Here is a 26,541-nt window from a genome sequence, read left to right on the forward strand (position 1 = left end):
CACCTTCCAAGGAGACCACCTGTCCTGTGGGTCTTCGTTCTTAGCTAAAAATCTAGGGTCAGGGGAAAGGAGGACCTCTCCAGACGGGAGGAAGTTCACATAATTATCACCTCTAGTGAGCCGACAGCTCTGAGATTCTAGCACCTGAAGCCAAGCTAATCAAAAATAAGGTCTTCCTTAACAGATCCTGATAAGAGCAATGAAAGTTATCCATCTCTGATGCTAACTTGAGGACGTCATTGAGAAACCACGTAACAGACTGTGGGCGTGATACTGGTCTCAGACGAGCGCATGCTCTGGGGATAGATGAAAAGTAAGAATCTGTAAGGTCGATTTTAAAGCCGTAAAGAAATACTTTCTTTAATGCTGATTTGATTGTGGTAATAGTGGCGGAGCAAGGCCTTTCTCAAACAATGATCTAAAGAAGGAAACTCCTAAATTAGCTGTCATGATTTTGGCTTCAGATGCTTTTAGGAAGGAGGCTAATTTTTTTGACTGCTGAGTCATACTGTCTAATAGTAGAATCTCTTTTATCTGATTCTAAAAACAGAGTGTTGACAGGGTCAATGTTCGCCTCCTTTTGGGCTGCGAATTTTATAAAGTCCATAAAACTAGGGCATTCTGAATTCTTGAGGAAGCTGACACAGTCTTGGTTTGTACTGTCTGAGTCAGAATGGGCTTGGGAATCCAAGACTCCGTAATCCCAGTTCCTGAAGAAGAGGGAACCAATTGCTCTTCGGCCAATAGGGGCTACTAGGGCTAATTGTTTTTGAATGTCCTGAGTTTGTGTAAAACTTTCAGCAGTAAATTTATTGGAGGGAAAAGATAAATCTTCTCCCAATTGTTCCAGTCTACTGTCATTGCGTCTATGGCATACGCCTGAGGTCCAGGTTGGGGCCACATAACAGGGGAGCTTGAAGTTGCTCTCCGTTGCGAACAGATCCACTTGGAGGCCCGGAACCGGCGGCAAATCCATTTGAAAGATTCCACGTCCAGGGACCACTCCGTCTCCAACGGAGTAGTCCTGGACAGGGAATCCACCACCACGTTCACCCCGCTAGGTGGGTGGCTGACAGGTGCCAGCTGTGCTTGTTCGCCAGGGAGAAGATAGCAACCATTACTTGGTTTACTCGGCCTGATTTGGAGCCGCCCCTGTTGATGCAATGAACTACCACTGCGCTGTCCAATACCAACCTGATATGAATCCGGTTGGGGGCGGATTTTCTTCAAAGTTAGAAAGACCGCCATAGCTTCCAGGGTATTTATATGGAACTGCTGAAACATTGTGGACCACGTTCCTTGTACTTTTGTTTTGGTGAATATCCCCAGCCGCTTAGGAAGCGTCTGTGTGAACAACTAGTGCCGGAGGGGGAAATTGAAGCGGAACTGTATTGGACAGGCCCTTGACCGAGGCCCAAGGACGCAATCTTGTCTTTAAGATTTGAGGAATGGAGGAGACCTTGTCTCTGAGCTTGACATTGGCTCGACTCCGCCACACTCTGTTTATGTCTTTTAATTTCGCTTTTAATAGCAGGTCTGTCACTGAGGCAAACTGAAGAGATCCAAGGACCCTTTCTTGGGACCGGCGGGATGCTGATGGATTTTTGAGGAATCTCCTGGTGAGAGATGCTATCTCTTTCCTCTTGGAAGGCGGAAGGGACAGCGTGTGAGATGACAGATCCCACTGGAGACCCAACCACTGAAACCGGGACTCCGGAGTCAGACGGGACTTCTCTCTGTTCAGTTGAAAACCTAGCGACTCCAGGAAATTGATGACTATGGACGTAGCTTTCTGACACTCCGGAACTGTTGGTGCCCAAATTATCCAATCGTCTAAATATGCTGCTAGGGATATCCCTTGAGACCGGAGTTGTTGTACTACCGTGTCCGCCAGCTTTGTGATGCCTTACTTTCTTTATTGCTCGTTTGTTGAGCAATTCTGTCACGTAATCCTTTAGGATTGATGTGGGTGGCTGGTAAAACCTGGTTAGAGGAGGAGGGTTTTGATCCAGCTCCATCCTAGTCCTTTGGACACAATGCTGTGTGCCCAAGGGCTGAAGGTCCATTGGTCCCTGAACCAAAACAGGCGACCGCCTACCTGTGTTCTCTCAGTGGGAGGGAGCGGGTTTATTCCCCTACCACGTCCAGGTCTTCCCTTGGGGTGGTGTTGGGCTTCCTCTATGGGGGCTTTGCCTCTTCCTCCCCTTGCAACCCTATTAAGGCCGTGAAAGTAACCACGGCCTTCGTGGATGTGGGGTTGTGCGCCGGTGAGGCCACATAGGAGGGTGCAGCTGGTTGGACCAGCACATACTGTTGGGGTGAGCCTTGGAAGTAGAAGGCTGCTCTACTGCCGAGACCGGGACGGCTTGGACTACCGCCTGATGGTAGGGCCTCTTATGCCTCCTGAAGGCGTTTACCTCCTCTCGATTGGGGCGGCCGATTCTGGGGTCTTACGCTTATAGGCGAAATGCCCCAGCGAGAACGAAGACTCTGGTTGGCCCGTGTAGCCTCGGCCATAACATTCGTGACCTCCTCTTCAGGAAGAGGTTAGGTCCCCAGATCGAGCTTTTCACCAGCTTGTTAGGCTCGTGGCGGATAGTCGCATCGGCAAAGATGAACTTCCGACATTCCAGTCTGGCCATAATAAACTCAAATAAGTCAGACTGGAAGCCTGCCAGCAAGGATTTAGCCAATACCTGAAAGAAAGGTTCGTCCGAGCAGGAGACGGCAGTAGCTTCAGTAAGGCATACGGAGTTCAAGGACCGGGCTAACTTAACCCGAGCATCAAACTCCGCTTTCAAAGAGCTTCCGCAGCTTGGGGAGCTGCTCACTAAACTGCGTGGAAGCGCAGAAGGGGTCCAGCTTCCCGACCGTGAAAGTGGACGGGGCTTCCAGCCAGAACTCATTACTTCCTGGGAATACCAGGGAAGTAGGGTCTGTCTCCTTAGCTGTGGTAACGGATTACCATCAAAAGCACGCTCGGGCCGTGAGCCAGAGCGACTTTTGTCCAAGCAAGGGGTGGGAAGGTTGTCTCCCAGGGCAAACATAGTGAAGTTGCCTTGAAAGGAGTCAACTTCGTATTGTCTGCCTGCCACTCCGTCAGAGTGCGCCAGAAGAGCCGACTGAGCTTGGTCCCTAGGGACGATGACAGTCTCCTAGGAACCTTGTCTGACCAATCCAAGCTTCCTCCGTAAGCCTCACGAAGCCTGGGTAAGGGGCAGGAGATCGGGGGAAGAACTCCAATTCCTCCAACCGTCTCGTGCCAAGACCATCAAGTGTCAGTTTGCCATCATGTTGGATGGCCCGGAGTGCAAAACGCCAAGGGTTACCGACATCGAACGGCATGGAGGTCCGCAGTGTCGGGATAACATACTGTGGTTCGGCTGGGGTGGGTGAGCCATTCCCGCCAGTATGTTATCATGACTGGCCAACTTTTCGGAGATTTTGTTAAATCTCGAATCCAAGTCCTCCGTGAAACGCTTGTAAAGCTGATTGGCAAAGGCCTCGCGTCGAAAGCAGGTTGGCGAGGAGGGCTTGATTTTGCAGCCCTCTTACTCGCGCCTTTGCTGGAGGAACCAGACTTGCTCCCGGAGGCTACAGGCCCTGAAGCCTTAGCCTTCGACGGGGGGAAGGGCGATGCCTTCTTGGAGGTCGAGGACTTGTAGCCCTTCGCCTTCCATGAAGTCTTCAACTTCAACTTGGGGATAGCAGACGGAGCTCTATCACCCAAGGAGGAAGACTTCACAAAACCTGCGAATGAAGAAATTGATGAAGCAGGGGAGTCAAATAAAGGGGGGCCCGCCCCAACAACCTCACTTACCTCACCACTTACCACCTGGTCCTGCTCTACGTTCATGGGTTCCAGATTGAGATCCATGGCGGCTACGTCCTCCGAGACCTCAGCGTAGAGGATATCCACTTGGGGTGGCTGGGTCTCATCCCGGATCTGCTGGATGATAGGGGTGGCAAGGTCTTCAGGCACTGCGGCCGCCACCCGTGCGCCGGGCAGAGCAAGTCCTCAACCTGGCGTCGAGGACGTAGGGCTTCCTCGACGGAACGTTCCTACCAAACCCAGCCACCCAGGCCGGAGGGATTCCAAGGCAGACTTCTTGGAAGCTTCATCCGCCTGTAAGAAAGCCAACAATTAGCTAAGAACGAAACCATTCCGGGAACCTCATAAACAATATACCACATATAATATGAGGAGCATAAGGCAGGAGTAATGTAAAGACTGTTACTTACCGACTCATCCTGGACAGTTGTGCAGAGAGCGAAGCAAACCTCACAACCATCAGGGTGCCAGACAACCAGGTCATCCAGTCGGACCGCACAACCAGCGTGGGTCCGCAAACTACGTGACCGTAAAGGTTGTTGGAGGGAGGCGGTGCACCCGGCTCCTCACAGCTAACAGTCTGTAAGTAGAACAGTACATGAACCTCCCACTCTAAGCAAACTAAAGCTGACGAGGCCGAAACTCCACTGCAACCGAATACTCCCGCGGAGAAGAACTCCCTAATCATAAACTGGGCCAATAAGCTCTAAATTACATAGAGTGGAAGGTAAAGGTTTTCAGACCCGGAGTACTCCTGGGAATGAAGAAAGAGAGACCAGGAACCAACCCTAAGGGCTGCCAGTAAAATAATGGCGGAGCCCCCGGTATAGGACCGGACTCACTTATATAACATATATAATGAATTAAGGAAAATATTCCTGTAGATAAACAGACTTATCTAAAACAAAACAAAAATAATAACAGTAATAAGTGATGGTAAGAACTCAAGAGGACGGAAGGATCCGCTCCTCTCAAAATGAACAACCTTCCGCCCTTACTTCCCCGCCGGAGAAACAAGACAGGTAAAATGCTCGTATGTTCATAACATAGGCTGAAGCAATATGTTACCGTATCAGCGTAACCCGACGGGGAGACTAATGGATAGGGACTCGAACACGTTCGAGTAAACAAACCGCCAACCCCAATACAGCGATGCTAGGGACGATATGGGAGGGAGCGAATCTCTCAACCAATAGGAGAAGTCCCTGAACTCGGAGAAAACGCCATCTAGCGTCACCCGCACGAGTAGAGCAAGGCTGGGGAGAGGAGGGGGGGGGGGAAGGAGGAGGAGGAGTAGGCTACCAGGAAGGAACAGGAGACGGGGAGAAGCTCACCCGCTCAACTGCACCATACCTCCCAGACGATGAATCTTGAAGGGTGGAATGCTGGAAGCAACACAACCAAGCCCGACTCTACCTAGGCGAAGCCTAATATGGACCTAACCTTAACATAGGCTAGGAAAAAGGAGGGCAGAAGGGAGGAGGAAGCAACAGGGAGAGAAATTTTGTGCTGAGAACCAACCAGGATCGAGAATGGCGGGCAAGGGGCGACTAGCCTAGAGGAAACACAACCCAAGAACTCGATTCCCCTAAATGGAGGAAGAGGACTAAGGGCTCACTCTGCCCACCAAAAAAACGATCCCGGAGGAAACCGCAACAAAACTCCCTCAACCTGAACTCCCCACCCAGGGCAAGGGGATGGAAGCAAACAGCCTACTCCACAAAATAACCATCACTTATAAAAACTAAAATGTGCTCAACAGAGAGCGTAGCCTACCCCGGGGAAGCGGTTAGATCTGAGGCTGCCGCCAGCACCCGAGGTAAACAAACAACAAAATAATAAAAATAAAACTAAAAGAGAGAGCACCATCTTCAAGCAAAATAATTAGCCTAGTAAGACCAAAAATAACAGGAACCCAACCTGGAGGGGGGGAACCTAGACGGGGCATCACTCTCACCAAGGCCCGTAGGCCAATGAAATAATTCATAAGGGGGGGGAGCCACCGCAAGGAACCACCAGGAAGGGGACCAAAGGGGCAAAATTTATCTATAACGACGAGGAGACAACTCCAACTGAAAAGAACAGAAGGAGTAAAGCTTTGCTTTTTCATGGTCGACATGGCTGGCAGGGGACGCCGCATGCTTGACATAATAAGATCTCAATATTTATGAAAATACGAGACCTTAACAGCCAAAAATCAGAACAAACCCCACAAGAAGATGGTACTTAACTTGAAATGGTAAAGCTGCTCGACGCCATCTCAGAAAGCAGAAAAATCCAAAATAATGGAGACGAGCACACAAAAGAAAACAGAGATTTCACGTGCTAGAAAATGGAATGAGGTAGGTGGCGCTGGTGTCGCCGTCCTGGCGGGTGTTTGGTGTGGGAGCTGTAACGGCTCACCGCTCTGTTCCGGGGGTTTTGACAGGGAGAGATCTTTCGAGTAGGTTTCCGTGGTAGTGGTATTCACTCACCCCTCCTTATACCGACGTCTTCCTAGAAGACGCTCGACTGGGGGTAGTAACCCCAGCTTTCCTGAAAGCTCTTTTTCTCTGGTATATCTAGCAAGGTTATACCTAGAAATTCGTGCTGTAATGGAATTTCACCGGCTGACACGGGACTGGACTCAGAAATATATATATATATATATATATATATATATATATATATATATATATATATATATATATATATATATATATATATATATATATATATATATATATATATATATATATATATATATATATGTGTGTGTGTGTTAAATGACCCTATCCCAGGGTCAAATAGGGTCATCTTTATTGCTGTACCTGTTTTAAGAACAGGATCAAACATCTTACTTTTCTAAGATGTCTCAGGTAGCGATGGACCATTCCTGGGCCAGCAAATTCCTTCTCCTTCGTCGTCTCCTCTCACTGTATCTATCTTTAAACAAAGGCCTACTGGAATTAAACACTGATATGTAAAACTAGACTTTATTTGCAAATTTAATGAAAGTGATTCAGCAAAAGCTACGATCATGAAATGAAGTGAATTCCACCCCTATAAATGGAAATCATCACTAGAGGAAATTCTAATTCACAGACATTCAGATAAATGATTCTAAACCAACTAATAGTAGTGACTAACACCCTGGTCACCAAACAAAGTGAAAAGGTCATAATTATTCTAGACCACAATAAATGTCATATAGTATGTAAAGAATAAACAACACTTCCAAAATATTCATCCTCACAAGATGAAGCCAGAATTCTAGTTAAAAGAAACATACTAATATATTAAAACCTGAAATGGTGTTAAATGACATGATTATTCCAAACAGAAAAATGTACAATGGAAAACAGAATGGGAAAATGCATCATGGAAACACAGAGGAATTTCACTGCAGCACAACTGAGTCTTTCCACCAAATGTCTGGAAAAGATATAAGTGTTCATGAGTTATGGTACTCACTTTCCTATGGCCCAGATAAGGTATCATTATTGTGGTGGTCTTTAAACACTCACAAGGCAAAAACATACCCAGCCACCAAAACCGAACTCCTGCCATGAGTCACTGTTCCTCTGATAATATACCATTCGAGAGTGCACACACACACACACACACACACACACACAGTCAACCCGTGCTGTATTGTGGTTCAGTATTCGCAGCTTCGGTTAATTGCACATTTTTCTGTGCAACATATCTCCATATGCATTGCAGAAAATTCACTGATTTGTTGATTTTTTTGTAGAGCAATATTCACTAATTATTGCATTTTCATGTTATTTTCTTGATTAAATGGATTTTTATGATAAAAAAATTATTTATTAATTTTCATGTATTAATATCAATGTGAACCCAGGAAAATATCAATTAATTAAGGAAATTATAGTAAATTAGGTAAGGTTTTAGCACAATTCTTTGCTTTCCCAATCTTTTTTTGTTATGAAGTTTCCCACTTAGTGGGAGGGATGAAGGGCTAACTGTCAATCATCTTGACATATTGACCTTGAAGGGGGTTAGTACCTCTCTCTCTCTCTCTCTCTCTCTCTCTCTCTCTCTCTCTCTCTCTCTCTCTCTGCCAAAGGATACTTGTAGATTGAGAGATATGGATAGATAGATAGATAGAAAGGGAGAGTTGTTGATATAGAAATATATATATATATATATATATATATATATATATATATATATATATATATATATATATATATATATATATATATATATATATATATATATATATATATATATATATAATATAAAGGCAAATGCATCCGAGGAAAATTGAAACAATGGAGTGGTTGCTAGGTCTTTCAACACACGGTCCTTTACAAGCAGACTGAAGAGAAATATAAAAGCAAAGTTTACAAGAAAGCTCGTATAATTGACAGAGATCCCTGAGGATGGTGATTTTAAAGTAACAGATGCACCTGGAATCCAATACAGTTGGAGAATTAGTGGACCTAGCAAAACAAAGGTAAATCTTTTGAGAGATTTTACAAAAGATTAGGCCTAACTGGCTCAAAAGTAGGAAGGAGTCAATTAAAGGATTATACAGGGGAAGAGACTGACTACCAAAGATGACCTTGGAATGAATAAGCTGATTACATGTTTATGCATGTACAATGCTTAATATATTCTTTTGGTAAACAATAACAATTTTGCAAAGTAGAACATTTTAAAAAAACTTAAACTTACAAATAATAGAAAATATATGTTAAGGTAACTAATTAGTAATTAAGTCGGTGATTTTATCTTTTAAGATAATTCTTGAACATTTTACAAATATAGGGGTCTAAATAATACATGCCAGGGCTAAGTTTGAAATTATAGCTGGAAGCAAGCTGTATAATTGCAGATTCTAAAAGATTTTGTGAAGATAAATCTTTTGATCTGGCTGTCACTGAACTGTCAGTCCAGTTGATCCTGTGGGAGTTTTCACTTATATGAATGATTTTCACTTATATGAATGAATAGTGCAATATTCTATCTTCGTTTTTATTTTTACAACCCAAAAGATGAATGCAATCATGCACCTAGGGTATGTATGAACACAAACTCATTCGCTGGTGCACCCGCTTGTTTTGGTTGGTGTTGTTACGCTTATAATTTTTTTTACTTACATTTTACATTATTCTAATTTATATTTTTACTGTATTTTCTCATTTTTTAATTTTTACAATCCAAAAGATGAATGCAATCGTGTGCTTAGGTATGTATGAACACAGCAACTCATTCTGTGGCATTGGAGAACTTGCTATGGCTTGTTTCGGGTGGTGTTATGCTTATGATGTTTTAATTTATATTTTATGCTATTCTCATTTAGGTTTTTACTGTATTTTCTAATTTTTTTATTTTCACCAAAAGATAAATGCAATCACATGCTTAGCTTACCTACAATCACACAAACTTATCCACTGCTGGCATTGGAGAATTTGATACAGATTGTTTTTGGTGTTGTTTTGCTTATGATGTTTATATTTATATTTTATGCTCTTCTTATTTATATATTTACTGTATTTTCTCATTTTTTATTTTTACAACCCAAAAAATAAATACAATCATGTGCATAGAGTACATACAAATTCACAAACTCATTCTGTGGCATCAGACAACTTGCTACAGTTTGTTTGGTTTATGTTGTTACGCTTATGATTTTTAAAAAGGGATTTTGACAAAGGAAAAATCTATTTCTGGGGAAGGAAAAATCTATTTCTGGGGGAAGACCTGTGTCACCCAGTGAAATGGTTCCAATAGCACACATTTCTAGGTATAACTATTGCTAAATATACCAGAGAAAAAAGCTATCCATAATGCCAGGGTTACTACCCCTGGATTGAGCACCATAATGGTGTCGGTATGCACTAAGGGTGAGTGGTAACCACTATCACAGGTCTTCATCCTATAGATCTCTCTATTCTCAAAGTCCCAAACTTGGGGGAGCCGTACCAAGGATTGCCTCCCGCTCACCCGCTAGGTACCCTCCGCGGCCGCCATCTTCATCCCAAGATTAGCACCCACCAAGCTTGGTATACTACCCGGGTGGGAAAGGAAGTATAGGGATGGGTCACTGGGTGACACAGGTCTTCCCCCAGAAATAGATTTTTCCTTTGTCAAAATCCCTTTTCTGGGCTCGACCTGTGTCACCCAGTGAAATAGTAACAGAGAATCAGCCATACAAGATCTTGGTAGTATGCTCCAAAGATTACCTTAATGGAGCTAAATAAAACTAAGAGAAAATTACTGTGTTTTAATAATCCCAAATTATAAGATCAAAAAACATAATCAAAACTATAAGGCACACAGTCTAAAATTATAAAATAACCAACACCAAGACACTTAAGGCTAACAATTTATGATTGAAAACAGGATATCCATGGTACGGGCAGGAGTCAGGCTGTGAAGCAGGCCTGACCTAAAGGCTAGAAGCAGGGCAAGCAAGCGAGGCAGGTAGGCTAGAGAATATACCAATAGGTAAACGAGGATTACAAACAAAAACGATAAAGAAGTTACATAAACTAGTCTTGAGCTGGACCAGGAGGAACAATACTTCCTGCAGCTACTGTGGAATATTTAAGAGCCTCTAGGGACTTAAGATAATGGCGTTTAAATACTGTTGGTGATTTCCAGCCCGTATACTTTTAAGGTCATCAAAATTCATGTTATGAAAATAATTAGCTGAGGTGGCCACCGCTCGAATATCATGTACCTGAGGTACTGAATCCGGGTTTGCCTGTTTAATAAAATAAAGAATTTGTTGCCTGATGGCCTTTAAGGAAATGGTACCTCCATTTTCCCTAACAAAAAGAGGGCCTGAAATTCTCTTAGAAGTTCTATTTAAATAAGCTTTTAAAGTGTTGACTGGACATAAAGACAGATCCTGTGTAAGAGGAATAATCTTCCAAGGAGACCATCTATTTTGTGGATCCTCATTCTTCGCTAGAAAACTGAGATCCGGTGACAACAGAACTTCACCTGACAGGAGGAAATCAACATGATTCGGCTCTCTAGAAAGAGCAGACAGTTCAGAAATTCTAGCTCCTGAGGCTAGACTTACTAGGAATAACGTTTTCCTTAACAGACTCAGGTATGAACATAATTCGTTATCAGTGTCTGATGCCAATTTAAGTACGTCATTTAAGTACCAGGAAACCGTGTGTGGACGGGTTGCTGGTCTAAGACGAGCGCATGCTTTAGGAATTGACAAAAAATATGAGTCTGTAAGGTTAATATTAAAGCCATGTAAAAATATTTTTCTTAAAGCAGATTTTGTTGTAGTAATAGTACTAGTGGCCAATCCTTTCTCAAATAATGATCTGAAGAAAGAGATCGCTAGGTTCGTGGTCATTTCATGAGCTTTAGATTCCCTCAGAAATAATGCTAACTTTTTAACTGCTGAGTCATACTGTCTGAGAGTAGATTCCTCTTATCTGATTCTATGAACAGTGTATTAAGAGGGTCAATGTTAGCATCTTTCTGAGCTGCAAACTTCATGAAGTCCATAAAGCTAGGGCATTCAGAATTCTTGAGGAAGCTGACACAGTCCGAGTTTGCACTACTTGTGTCAATCTTGGATTGGGGATCTGTTTGTGCCGGAGCTTCAACTCTAGCAGTAAAGGAAACCAACTGCTCTTTGGCCAGTTGGGTGCCACAAGTGCTACTTGACCTTTGAATGATCTGAGTTTGTGTAAAACTTTCATCAACAGGTTTATTGGTGGAAACAGATAGATCCTTTGCCATCTGTTCCAGTCGATTGACATCGCATCTGTGGAATGAGCTAGAGGGTCTAGATTGGGAGCAACGTAACACGGAAGCTTGTGGTTGCTCTCTGTGGCAAACAGGTCTACCTGGAGACCCAGTACCTGAAGACAAATCCACTCGAACGACGTCCTGTCCAAGGACCATTCCAACTCCAGCGGAGTTGTCCTGGACAGTGAATCTGCAATGACATTCCGAACACCTGCCAGGTGGATAGCTGACAGGTGCCAAAGATGTTTCCTTGCCAGAGAGAAAATTGCAATCATTACCTGATTGATATGGCTCGACTTGGAGCCCCCTCTGTTTAGGCAATGCACCACTACTGCACTGTCCAGCACCAGTCTGATGTGAATCTGTCTGGCTGGACGCAGTTTCTTTAATGTTAGAAATACTGCCATTGCCTCTAGAATGTTGATATGGAACCGGCAGAATACTGTCGACCATGTTCCCTGAACTTTCTTGTGTTGGGAGTATCATCCCCATCCGCTTAGGGAAGCATCCGTATGGATCACTAGCGATGGAGGGGGAAATTGAAGAGGCACTGACCTTGCCAAACTCTTGACTGTCGACCATGGTTGAAGCCTCTTTCTCAATATCTGCGGAATCAGAAACAGCTTGTCTCTGTTTCTGCTGTTGGCTTGTTTCTGCCATACCCTGTTTATATCCTTCAGTCTGGCTTTTAGCAACAAGTCTGTTACTGAAGTGAACTGAAGAGAGCCTAGAACTCTTTCCTGGGTACGACGAGAGGCTCTTTTGTTTTTGAGGAACTGCCTGGTAGCTTTGGCTATTTCCCTCCTTTTGGCTGGCAGAAGTGACAGTTTGTGTGTGTTTAGGTCCCATTGGATTCACAACCACTGAAATTGAGCCGCGGGAACTAGACGGGATTTCTTCCTGTTTATTTGGAAACCCAAGTATTCCAAGAAGTTGATTACTGTGAAAGTTGCTTTTCGACATTCCTGGACGTTGGATGCCCAAATTATCCAATCGTCCAGATATGCGGCCAGCATAATCCCTTGGGCCCGTAGCTCTTGGACTACTGTCTCTGCCAGTTTGGTAAAAATTCTGGGCGCTATGTTGAGCCCGAATGGCATGACTGAACGAGCATGCTTGTTTTCCTAGTCTGAACCCTAGGTAAGAAGAGAAGTTTCTCGCAACCGGGACGTGATAATATGCGTCTGAAAGATCTATAGAGGTGGTGACGGCCCCACGGGGAAGTAGGGTCTGTACCTGCAAGATTGTAAGCATGCGAAACTTGTCGTATTGAATGCATAAGTTGAGACGAGACAGGTCCAGAATTACTCTTTGCTTGTCTGAGTCTTTCTTCGGGACACTGAACAGACGGCCTTGAAATTTCAAGCGCCTGACTTTCTTTATTTCCTTCTTTTGCAGAAGTTCTTTTGCAAAGTCCAGTAAGTCTTTGGATGGATGTTGATGGAATCTGACTGGCGGAGGAGGCCCCTTGCTCCAGCTCCATCCCAGACCTTTTGAGATTATGCTGTGGGCCCATGGGCTGAAGGTCCAATGGTCCCGGAAGAGATATAATCTCCCGCCTACCTGTGGAGTCTCATTGATTGGGAGAGGCCTTACTTCCTCTGCCTCCACGGCCTCCTCTTCCACGTGAGAGAGGTCTGGATGCTGCTCTACCTCTGTTGGCGGCTCTAGCCCTGCTTCCCCTCGCATGCCTATTGTAGCCCTGAAACGCCCCTTGGCTTTCAAAGGAGGCGTTGAAAGCTGGGGACGTCACGAAGGCTGGCGGAGCAGAAGCTTGCTGAGCCGGCTGCATCAGTACGAACTGCTGCTGAGGTTGTCTTGGATGTAGAAGGCTGGCCGATCTGTGAGACCGGTACCGCCTGAGGCACAGTTTGAGCCTGAGGTTTCTTATAGCTCTGGAATCTCCTGAACCTTTTCCTTTCCTTAGGTTGAGGTCCGGAGGTGTCAGAGAACTTCCTTTTGAAAGGAAGACCCCAGCGAGAGCGAAGACTCTGGTTCGCTCTAGTTGCCTCTGCCATGACATTATTGACCTCATCCTCTGGGAAGAGGTTAGGTCCCCAGATAGAGCTCTTCATGAGTCTATTGGGCTCATGCCTGATGGTGGCGTCTGCGAAGATGTGTTTCTGGCAGTTCTGTCTTGCAATCACAAAGTCATAAAGGTCCGATTGGAAGGACGCCAATAACGACTTCGTGAGGACCTGAAACAGAGGTTCGTCATTATAAACTAATGCCGTTACCTCTGAGATGGTGACGGAATGCAGGGAGCGACTCAACCTGCACTTAGCCTCATACTCCGCCTTCAGCAGAGCCTCCGGAATCCTGGGAAGTTGCTCGCTGAACAGGGTGGAGGCACACTCGGGATCGAGTTTCCCCACCGTGAACGTTGCCGGAGCTCCCAACCAACATTCCGAATCTCCGGGGAAGAGAAGGGAAGTAGGAGCTGTCCCCCAGAGTTGAGGCATAGGCTCGCCATCTATCCCAGCCTGGAGGGTCAGCTCTGCAATCTTAGTAGTGCAGGGGGTAGGGATGGGGTCACCTATGGAGAACATCGTGAAACTTCCCTTAAAGGGAGTAAGTTTCGTGTTCTCTCACTCCCAGTCGGTGAGAGCGCGCATCAGGGTGGATTGAGCTTGGTCCCTGGGAAAGATGACTGTCTCCTTAGGGACCTTATCAGACCTAATCCAGGCTTCCTCAGTTAACCTGGCAAAGCCTGGATAGGGAGGCACTAGGTCGGCTGGAAAGAACTCCAGTTCTTCCAGACGACGTGTGCCCAAACCCTCAATAGTCAGTTTGCCATTATGCAGGGGAGCATGCAGGGCCAGCCGCCACGGGTTCCCCTTATCAAAGGGGGCCAGTTTGGAGGCATCCGGGACAACATGTTATTGTTGTGCTGCTCCGGATCGGATGAATCCGGAGAGCAAGCTTTCCTGGGCCTGCACCTTTTGTGCCAATGACAGCACTGATTGTCCGGAGGTCTCTAAGCTTGTGACAAGCTGAGACGAAATATCTTGTAGCCTAGCTTCTACCATGAAGTTGATCCTCTGCATCAGCAGTTCGACAAAGGCCTCAGAGTCGAAGCTAGGCTGTGGGGGCTTAGCCTTTGAATCTCTGGACCTCGACCCCTTAGAAGAGGGAGTAGCCTTACTTGAGGACGTCACCGGTTTGGAAGCCATTGACGACCTAGAGGGAGCTGGTGGATTAGACCTTTGAGGTCTAGAGGACTTTGGTAAGTCCTTCTTTTTCAGAGATTTCATCTTGGGATAACAGACCGAGATCTGTCCCCAAGGTTAGCTGACTTAGGAAATCCCTGGAAGGAAGAGGAAGAAGAAGGTGAACTAAATAGGGATCTATTTAAACTATCCTCACCTGCCTCACTTACCACCCTACCTTCTACCTGTTGGACATCAACGCTCATGGGTTCTAGGTGGATGTTGATAGCCGCCACCTCTCCGCACAGGTTGTCGTCTTGGGAGGGCTGCGTCTCTTGCCTGATCTTTTCGATGAGTGGGGCGGCCAACTTCCTCGGTACTGCGGCGGAGATCCGGGCACCCGGATAGAGGAGATTGCAAATCTCCTCCGACAGCACGTAGGGGTGGCCAGACGCAACGTTCCTCCCAAATCCGCCAACCCAGGTCTTCAGGGTCAACAGCAAAGAGGCTCGGATTGCTGGGTTAGACGACTCATCGGACACTAGCTCGTAAAGAGCGTAACAAATTTCACAGCCGTCCGGGTGCCAAACGGTCAGGTCTCCAACATGCACTGCACAGCTGGAGTGCGAGCGGCACACCTCGTGTCCGCAGGGTTGCTGGAGAACGGCCGTGCACCCTGGCTCCTGGCAACGTACCATCTTAGATGGTGGAAGAATCTCAATGGAGGACATGATTAGCTGAAAAGAAGAACACAATCACCAAGGAAAAAATTATAATGGTGTGAGTGTGTTCGTGCTAAAATTGGAATGAAGATGGCGGCCGCGGAGGGTACCTAGCGGGTGAGAGGGAGGCAATCCTTGGTACGGCTCCCCCAAGTTTGGGACTTTGAGAATAGAGAGATCTATAGGATGAAGACCTGTGATAGAGGTTACCACTCACCCTTAGTGCATACCGACACCATTATGGTGCTCGATCCAGGGGTAGTAACCCTGGCATTATGGATAGCTTTTTTCTCTGGTACATTTAGCAATAGTTATACCTAGAAATGTGTGCTATTGGAACCATTTCACTGGGTGACACAGGTCGAGCCCAGAAATTTAGATTTTATGGTATTCTCATTCATGTTTTTGATGTATTGTCTCATTTTTTATTTTAAAACGCAAAAGGTAAACACAGTCATGTGCATAGGGTACGTACAAACGCACAAACTCGTTCTGTATTGTCTCATTTTTTATTTCAAAACCCAAAAGGTAAATGCAGTCATGTGCATAGGGCACGTATGAATGCACAAAGTCATTTTGGCATTGAAGAACTTGCTACAGCTTGTTTTGATTCTTGTTGTTATGTGTATGATTCTTTTTATTTATCTTTTGGAGAACTTCCTGCAGCTTTTGTTTTGTGTTGTTATGCGTATGATTTTCTTATCTATATTTTATGCTATTCTCATTTATATTTTTACCGCATTTTCTCATTTTTTTACAACCCAAAAGATAAATGCAATAGTGTGCATAGGGAACGTATGTAAACACACAAGTAGCTCCAACAAACAGTAGCGGTAGGTGGGTACAGTGACCCGCGAAATTTGAAATTGTGCTTGCCAAAATTAGTCCCTGATAAGTGATGGAACCTGATTAATAATTGCTGGAATAGTGATGGTCGACCTGTACCAAGAAAAGAATTGGTAGTCACAGTAACATGAATGTTAGCATAGTATTTAATTTGCAGAAATTTTTAAATACTCTGTACTGACGATGATAACATCACCTGCAAACCTTCTGTGTAAGTGTAGCAAAATATTATTTCAGTTCAAGATGATGCTTGAATTTATGAATGTCAAGAATACCTAACATAATCCCAGTGGCCATGTTAAGATTGATTTGTATGTTTTTTTTTTATATCCCATAAAAGAAAAAGTAGAAGAGAATATGGAGTATTATTTTAGTAAAATGAGCATTTGTTTTGTTGAACATATCTACTAGTGAAATGTTAGTTTAAAAAAGAAGTTTCAAGTGATGTTAAGCTAAAGATGTATTTGAAAGATTTTGATCCTCTGGATGATTAAGATATGGCATTTTGTTTCTGTTTTTCAGGTGCATCGTTGGGTAACCTGTCAACTGGGAGAGTTGGAATAATTGGCTTTGGTGTTATAAACATTAAGAAAGCACTCACAATTGCTGTCCGGTATTCAGCCGTCCGTAAACAGTTTGGACCTGAAAATGATGAATTTCCTGTAATTGAATACCAGATGCAGGTATTGAGAAACAAGTTTTTTATGCTATTGAATAAATTATTACAAGTAAATTCAGTAATGTCATTATGATGTTAGGATTTTATGTCAAAAGGATGAAATTATAGTTCTAAATTCCTTGGTTTTTGTACACAACTGTAACCTAGACCATAATTTTTGCCCTTTTGATGACCCCAAGGTTAGAAAACTGTCTTTGACCACAACCATACTATAAGTAGCTGCCATCTGGCCCATTCATTTTTCAGAAAGATCTTTTCTGAAGAAACTTTTATTGCATGTTATCAACTAAAATGGTGTCATCATCTACATTCCATCTGAAATTATGTTGAGATGAATTGGCAGTTCTCTCAGATTGCTCATTTTGTTACAGATATCTTTTGGGTCATGCATAGTAAATACCTGTATGCCTCATTCTCATGAATTTTTCTAATCTGGTTGTCTTTGGAAATTATATAACTACTTCTGACCCATTAGTAGCTATTGTATAAAGTACAGTGATAATTTTCTGTCGTCAGAATTCTTTAGAAAGTGCCATGTATATATTTATAAATCCTGTCAAGGGTATTAACTTGTATGTATTTAATGGTAAGAAAGACATTGATTTTATTACACTCCACTCTGCTCTGCCTAGACCTTGTTGTACATGTCATGCTTCCCTGTTCTGCAAGGAAGTTGCAGACTTGTGAGCCAGACACCTTGATCAACCTTAATAGCATGCATTTACATAATGTGGAACTCCTTTAATACCTCAGTTTTGGGAATAATTCTACTTATGAATTATCAAGATGCTGATCTTCTCAGATGGAGGATCCATTATTGTTTTTTAAGCACTGATTGGGCTTCATTTAGATAGCTGTGCATGGCATAGTATCTTCTTTTTCTGACATTAGCCAATGTATCAGAATGCTACAACCTCTTGGATTGCATACAGGCTGATATTCAAATATATGATACCACAGCCAGGGATGTAAATATTATCTTTTTCACATGCTTTTATTTAACTTGACTTCTCCATCTGTCTGTTTGGGTCAAAACTTGTAACTCAATTTTCAACCTGTTCCTTCGTCCAGTGGACTTGAAATTTAGCATCATTACTCAGTCCCATTGACAGTACAATCTTACATGATCAGTAGGTCTGCAGTGACCTCTAATGACCCTACAGTGACCTTACCCAGTATCTCAGGATTTGTATGAAACTTCAGATTTTTCATACCTTCTTTGACTTGGTAGAATAAGTTAATAACTCTACGGATTTTTCAAACCACCTTTGGCTCGACATGATCACGTTCAGTTTCGTTAGCTACAATTGTAAATCAGTTACAGTTTCTGTCAGGACTAAAAAGTATATGATAAAAAATTTAAAACATCTGTAAAACACCCTTTTATTAAAATGTACTAAAAAATAAAAAATAATTTTTTGAGATATAATAGGATTTTGTTACAATTAATCATGTCCAAAAAAATATAAGTGTGAGCACCAAACATAGAAGGAAATGCTACAAGAAGAGAAATATATTTTTTTGTCTTGTAGCATTTTATTTTAGTAGACATGATTAACTGTAGGAAAATCCTGGTGTTTAAAAAAATTATTTACTTTTTAGTGCATTTTAATAAAAGCATGTTTTAAAACAAATTTTTTCCTCATTGTCACCCACCCCATTTACTGGCTTTCCACTTGCACAACCAACATTAGTTTATTACAGTCAGAGCCTTGTCATGGACCATTCATCATCAGCACTGCTTTGATGTCTGGAGCTGCAGCCAATTCTGCCAACACCCTTCATGGCATTTTATCGATGATTTTGCAGTAACACAGGCAAAGCTTTATAGTACGAGTAGGTTCACGATTCTCTTCTTCCTTTGATCATGCCAAAACAGTTGAACAGAGAGAGGTACTTTGCTTTTGCTAGATGTCCCAGTCCTATTTGCAGCAGAACCAGGACCACAATGACTTTGACTAGAATCATGCTAATAACCTGAGTCTTGCTAATATTTAAATACTGCCCACTTTTGAGAAGGGTCTGCTAGAACAAGAATTCTTTGAGGCACAATATATATTAAGTCTTTTGGCAAATTATGTGCTGGTCTGTGAAAGATATATCCGGTGCAGGTACCATTTTTGTGTCGGTGGAGGTTTCCACAGTTAGATACAGTGGGTATCTGATGCATTCATTTGTGCCTTCTGATCATGGCCAAAATGCATGGAGACAGTGTGACAGATTGATGGAAGCGTTGTGATCATTCGAACATTGAACCAGTGTCATCACGCTTCTGGGGAGGGGTTATTAAATGAGTGCTTGCATGTGTGCACTCTCTAATGGTATATTATGAGAGGAACATACAATGGCTATTGACTTCAATTTGTGGCTGTGTGTGGTTCCCTCTTTGTGCAGTGTTAGTGGATAAGAACAGCCACTGTGAGATTGGTTATTTGCGGCCTTAGAATGTGAGTAAGATAACTCAGTAACATTTATATTTTTTCCAGATATTATGTGGAATACCCAGTTTGTGTTGCAGTGAAACTCTTCTGTTCTACCATTATGCATTTTCCCATTCTGTTCTCCATTATGCATTTTTCTGTTTTAAATGTCTTTTTCATACACCATTTCAGGTTTTAATATATGATATGTTTCTTTTAACAGGAATTCTGGCTTCATCCTGTGAGGACGAATATTTTGGAAGTGGTGTTCTTTTAACATACTCTGTGACATTTATTTTGGTCTAGAATAATTATGACCTTTTTATTTTGTTTGGTGACCAGGGTGTTAGTCACTAGTAGTGGTTGGTCTAGAATCTTTAATTTGATTGATTGTGAATCTGAATTTCCTCTAGTTATGATTTCCACTTTTATGGGGTGTGAGTCACCCCGTTTCATGACCGTAACTTTTGCTGAAATACTTTCGTTAAACTTGCAAATAAAGTCTAGTTTTGTATCTTGGCATTTTATTCGAGTAGGTCTTCGTTTGAGGACAGATTCAGTGAGAGGAGCCGACGAGTAAGAAAGGATGTGCTGACCCAGTGCCAGCCATTGCTACTAGGAGGGTCTCAGGGGTGTAAGATGATATGACACTATTCTTAAATGTAGCAAGAGAGTATGACCCTAATTGACCTTGTTGAAGGGCATAACATATATTTTTTACTGATAGTGAGAGATGAATTATTCTTACAGGCATGAAGTTGTGATCCAGGAGTGGACCCTCTACAGCTCGCTCGCTCTTGCTACTTTCCTCCTTTGGATGGTTTTATATCCATTGAATCTTGGACCCCTGAAGGAAGTAACACCTTTTAACAAACTAGTTTTTATGTAAATGGAGCATGCACATGAACTTACTTTTGGTCATTCTTGTTTGCCTTTGAAAAATCACCCTTCAGGGTAGGGTCAGAGATTTATGGAAGTCTCAGAAATGAGGTTAAGAATTCCCTCTTCCCTCCTACTAGATAGAGGTCTGTACTCAACGAAGACATGGAAGAATCCATATTTTGTGCACCGTTGCAAATGAAGACAGTAATACAACTGTCCCATTGGCTAAAAATACTTATCATACTGATCAGAGGAAATAAAAATTTGAAATTTGTTGTTGTCAGTTTCTAGACAAGGACATTTTTGGTGATATTTGTTATATCTTCATTCAAATAAAACAGCAAGCTAAGGAAGAAGGCATCAGTGACCAAGTGCAAGAGAGGTCCAGCTGAAAAGATAAGAGAATTCATTACAGTTCATGAAAGTTCCTGTTGCCAAAGCTACTACGTATATGGTTTCATGCACCCAGAAGGGAAGACAAAGAAAAGCCCATAAAGTTTCCTAACTATTCTCACTTCCAAACTGATATCTTGAGACACTTTCTGAATGGCTGAATGTTCCAGCAAAGTGTGACACCCATTTATATATACAGAAATCATGACCAAGGAGTTAGTTCTCTCCTGCTGTGGTTGTCATAGCATCAGAAATGCACACTTTGAGCACTTTTAGGAAATTTCTGACATGGCTAATTGTCAGGAGCAAGTCTTGTGTGCAACAGGTTCCTTTTCAGAAACACCTCCATCTCAGAGAATGCTCCCAGTGCTAAGAGAGTAGCCTCTTCCTTAAGCTTCCTCAAGTTAAGTTTTACTCTCGCACTATAAAGGTTACATACTCCATTATGATATTCCTGTTCTCAGGAAGAGATGCAATTTGAGGAAAATTCCTCTGCATTCAGTAACATTTTTGACAGTATGACCTCTACTTATCTAGCTTTATAGCTACCAATGTATATTTCTGACAGGTAAAACTTGAAAAATAGCATTCTTTGGGAAGCAGGGTGATGCTGATGTTGAAAAGTGAGCATTAGAGGATATCATAAGTAGCTCTTATGTATTTTTGCAGTTGCGTGTTGGAAGCAGCACAGGTATATCACCTTATATTAAAACTCAGCCCAGTATATGCTCTTTTCTGTAGACTCCTGCTAGGATGTAAGTGGTGGGTTTGATCCATGACATTCAAAGTGGGGAGAGTGCCACAAGAAAATGTACTTCTTAGGTCAGCTTGGAATTATTGCTTTTAGAACCTACCACAAAGACTGTACTTATGGTTGGAGTTGCTTTTTGCTGAGGATCTAGAATTTTTTCTTGGTGTAGGAGTCTCTCTAGAGATTGAGTGTTTCTGCCAACAAATTGCTAATTTGGATAAGCTGCCTAATTTGTAAAGATGGATACTGAGAAGTGCTTCAGGGCCCACTATCTCAGTAAAGTCAAACAAATTGTCAACAGCAGCTGAATTAGCCAGCATCCCAGTTGCCTCCCAGGTGATGCTCAGAATCAAAGGGGGGCAGCTGTATATAGAACCTAAGAAAGGAACATGTCTGGTATACTTTCAGGTTAAGGGATATGGACCATGAAAGAGAGTAAGCTAACCTTAATCTTCTGAAGCTGACAGGGAGAACCAGTTCTTCCCATAGAATGGTCAGTTGGGCTTAGTGTACTCAGCCCATCGGCAGTATTTGGAAAACCCCCTTGCTAAATATATTTATATCCAGCTTATGTCACAAATTTGCCTTTCTGTGCTCTTTTGCAGCAAGGATCCTGGATTTTACATGTTCTGCTGCATCCCTGGATTGGAGGTCTCTATGTTCCCAATATACAGTTTACTAAGCTTTTTTCAATGAATTTCTAGTAATTGTGTGAGCTTTTTGACAATGATGTTCCATGGGAGGCCTTAGACCCCAAAATAGAATCTTTTGTTAGTCATGAAGTCTTACTAAGCCCCTGTACAAGCTGTAGTTCAGGATCCTCAAGGTCTTCTTGCTAGAGATGATCTTTCTAATGACTTGTGATTGAGAGGAGCAAGTGAATTACGCAATCTCTCAAGCATCTTGATGCACATTAAGGTTTGATATACAAAGGCCTGTCCTTGCAGCAGACCTTGTCAAAATTTATACCAAGTAGTTGGTACCAAACTACCATAACCTTTGCCTATCAGGCCCTCATACTCTCATATCATTCCAGTATATAGCAAGTTCTCTCCTTTTCCCTGACAGAGCAATGTTTTGGTATCTTTGAGATCCAAGAGGTTCAGAGACATACTTCAAGACTTTTAGTTGTTAAAAGGGCATATCAAGAAAGAAGTAGTCAAAGATGCTGAACTGTTTTAAATAACAGTAACTTTCAATGGTTTATAGGAATGCCGTGTGGCAAAGCAGCACAAATTACTGTGTATGCCCACAAGATCAGAGCTCTTTCAAATTATTTGTTATTTTAATTTCTTAATGTTAACACAGCCCTTATGGCATGCATATGAAGGTGTCAAGCATATTCATGGCTTATTTTGTGATGTAGATTCTCCTGAATTATGTTCCTCTGCATCTCATTCTTTATGGGTAAAGTTCCGTTCTTGGCTACATCAGTTACTTTGGCCCAAGGGAATTCCTGCATAATTGCCCTTTGCATTACTGTATAAGTAAAAGGTTTGTTGTGAAAAAATTTTTACATTTTGAAAACCAAGTTACGTACAAATCCTTACACGTAATGGGAGTTCCCTTCTAACCATGCTATTTCACAGCTCATGGATCAGATGACTTGAATAATGGCTCTTGTAGCTGCCTCTGACCTGGGGAACCACTTTTGCATGTACTCTACCTTCTGTCTTGTTGTCATCTTCCCTTATTTTAAGAGACTGAAGTATTTGGGATGATTTTGTTTACATGAAATAGTCAGGTTACAAGTAATGGGTTTGTATGCAAAAAAGTATTGTTTTAATTTTAAAATATGCATTTTTTTGAGTATAATTTTTTCCCCTATTCTTTTAGCAATGGAGATTATTTCCTTACCTGGCTGCTGTTTATGCACTGGACAACTTTGCAAAAGCTTTTAACAGACTGTTCGCTAATTTTCGAATTGAGATGCTTAATTCATCTGACAAAGATAGACTGGTAAGTGTGAAACTCTCAAGTTTTTTAATGCACTTTTAATGGGCTATCTTAAAACAGTGTACTGTAAAGTAGTTTGGGCAGTCTAAATTTGTTGGTAGTTTTAAGGGAAACTCCAGTGACACTTTATGTTTGTTACCACCAATATTTTATTTGGAAGTATTGCTTGTCACATCTGTTGGTTAAAACCATCTGAGACTTGGAAATAAAGCTCCCTCTTGAAAGAAAAATACAAACACCATGATCGCCAAGAATTATATAATTAAAGATACTGGTAAGAAAGCAAAAACTGTACTGAGAAAAATACAAAAATAAAGGGGCAAGATTAACAAAAATGTTGTAAAACATATGGGAACCAGGACTTATGACCCAGTGGTGGTTCAAGACTTTCACTGATTTTACCTTCACTACCCTGGTGTCATCCTTTATGTAAGTAGGTGGCGAAACTGAAAAGAAAAGTAAAAGCAGAGACATAGTTGGCAAAGGCTGCATTTACCTTCCGTCACCAGGCCTGCTTTTATGGCCAAAAGACTTATGTGTAAAGATGTTCATGTTGATGTATTTTACCAATTTTGTGTAATGTTTTGTCAGACTACAGTACACACCTCGGATCCATCATCATGGTCTGTTTTCTTTGGTTAATGAAACATACAGGAAAGAAGTTAATATGTCTTTATTTGACTGAAATAACATAAGATTACTAATCAATTTTGGCAGAATCAAAGATAATCATGATTTCTAAGCTAGGTAAAGTAATGGTGTTACTGTTATGAAAAAAAGTGCTTTTATACAGAAAATAGTTTTTACCTTCTAAGGATAGGGCATATTTGCCTCACACACAAGTTTTTATAGTAAATGGAAATCAGCCATACTGAAATGACTGCCTGGGCCCTTTGACTGTCAAACATTTGATAATTGAATGCCCAGTCTTAGGGACCTCAGGAGAATCCTTCTCTCTGAGGCCCAAGATGAGAATGGCCAGTAAATTTTAGCTAAAGTCCTTGGGAAAGAAGTTGTTTACTGTATTGATTTTATATCATACTGTACTTAAATAGGCATGAAGAGTACAGTAACCAATTTACAAACAATTCAGCATACAATCTGCCATCCGGAATGTAACTCGTTTGTAAGTAGGGTGGTGTCTGTAATCTATTTATCATGTCCTAAAGTTTTATTTAGATTTTGTCATTCTTAACAAATGATATCAACATCAGTGACCTTAGTAGTCCTGAGGCTGGAAAACATTAAATCAGTCAGTCAGTCAGTCCCCCCTGATGATCATTGAAAGAGTTAAGATTGTGGTGTTGTTTTTAAGCATCAGATTAAATCATAAAATACTTTGTTTATTGTATCATTTTGTACTGCTTTCTATTGAAATATGTTGTGTTCATGTTTCTGTCTGTCTCTCTTTCTAAAGGCACTGTATGGGCAAGAAGTACATGGCTTATCATCAGCAGGTAAGCCATTATCTGGATGGCTTGCTAGAGACTGCATACAAGAGTGCAGAGAGGCTTGCGGTGGTCATGGATACTTAAAGTGTAAGATATATATATATTTTCTTTTTGTCACTCAAGGTAGGGTTTTGCAGTGCTTTCATTTAGGCTTCACCCAAAAATTTGTTTGCTCCTACTGGAATACCTGTACAACCATCACCTTTCACATATGGAAGATACTTCAGCCGGAGCTGAACAGTCATTGATTCTTGGTAAACAAGGTAGTTAAATTGGTGGATATAGCGGGGGGAGGGGTTACCCATGCTCACCATTATTCTTTCTTCATCCTGCCATAGAGAGGATGTTTCTGCTGTCTCTTCCTTGTGTGGTAGTTAAATCTTGAACGAGTACCTTAATATCTTTGTCCTGTTACCTTGTACCTTCCAAAAGAAGCAAAATGTAATCACACAGTGGCCTATGCATTGTGATTACGTTTTGCTTTTTTTGGCTCTGTTTATTTCAGTTATGGATAATAAACAAGACCAACACTGGTATGAAGGTCATGGGCAGCCACGTAGTTGCTTCATGACTCCCATATTACTAGACCCATGTACGTTTTATACTACATGAAGAAGAAGGAGATGAAGTTTTGTTGGGGTTCTTCAGAAGGTATCACACCACCAGAAATTACTCCAGATCTTTCTAGAACCTTCTTCCCTCCGGTTACCATTCGTCTTTCTCCTTCCCTTGGCTTATACCCCATAGGGGGGATGCATCACCCGTAACAAACCCATTCCTCCCTCATCTGAAGATAAGAAAGCTAGAGAATTATCCCTTTTGACAACCTTTGAAAAAGTCGACTTTGAATATTACAGGAAGTCCTTCACTTACTGCATTCCTGGACTCCCCTACAGGAAGGAAGATTAACCAACCATGTACTGCTTCTGCAGTCAATGTCTTCTCTGTTTATTACAGATAGTTCCCCAGTGGCATGTACAGTACAGTAGTTGAGCAAACTGATATTGTGACTTCTCTCCTACCAGTGGACAAGTCACTTAAGAAGCCAGACAAGGTAGCAAACAGAAGAAGCATTCTTGTCATTCTTCTTCCCCCCTTGTCATTGTCTTCTACTTTTCATCATCTTCCTCCTCATGTCTCTTGGCTCTCTTTCTTGGTGTAGGAAGAAGGGAAGGCCACGGCATAGGAAGAAGTCCAGATGGACTTCTCCTTATTACTGTTCCTCTTGGCAGGAGAGCACAGTTGCCAGTTCAACACCAGGTAACATCATATCTATGGCAGGACTAATCCATCAGTGCATGTCTGCTTCACATAGTTATCCCCCTTACCTTCCTGTAGTGTTAAAAGATGGTTAATAGCTTTGAAAACAAACTGTGTTCGTTGGTTTTGTAAATATATTCATTGATTTTATTTTCTTTATTGTTTGTGTCAGCCATTGTTCACAGCCCTTGTTTTAATCATGAACTCTGAGGTAGTTGTTACAGACTGCCCTTCAGCACCTCTAAAGTTCCTGCTAGTGGGCAGCCCACACTCCGCTCAGGGAGTAGACCCTACCAGGACTGCAGAAAATCTCAGAACAGGCCCTCATCCTGCTCCACTCCCCGCCTCCCTGATCCTTATGCTGTGAGGCAGAGCAGCAACAAATGTAACCAGAGACCTCCCCGGTGGGATCTTCTGGGCAACCACCCAAGGGTACTCCTTAGTCACGGGGCATGTATCCTGT

At 42.3% G+C, this 26,541-nt stretch overlaps 1 protein-coding gene across 5 annotated transcripts in view; it reads left to right on the forward strand.

Moving 5' to 3' along the window:
- The window catches only part of LOC136846470 (peroxisomal acyl-coenzyme A oxidase 3-like), a 282,208-nt gene that overhangs the window by 202,639 nt on the left and 53,028 nt on the right, over positions 1-26,541 (forward strand). For all 5 annotated transcript variants that reach the window (XM_067117271.1, XM_067117275.1, XM_067117272.1 and 2 more), the window contains 3 exons: positions 16,809-16,969; positions 23,248-23,370; positions 24,785-24,905. In XM_067117271.1, the coding sequence (XP_066973372.1) occupies positions 16,809-16,969; positions 23,248-23,370; positions 24,785-24,905 (405 nt within the window). The remainder of the gene's footprint in view (positions 1-16,808; positions 16,970-23,247; positions 23,371-24,784; positions 24,906-26,541) is intronic.

Source organism: Macrobrachium rosenbergii, chromosome 15 (genome assembly GCF_040412425.1).
Source record: "Macrobrachium rosenbergii isolate ZJJX-2024 chromosome 15, ASM4041242v1, whole genome shotgun sequence".
NCBI classification, from domain to species: Eukaryota; Metazoa; Arthropoda; class Malacostraca; order Decapoda; family Palaemonidae; genus Macrobrachium; species Macrobrachium rosenbergii.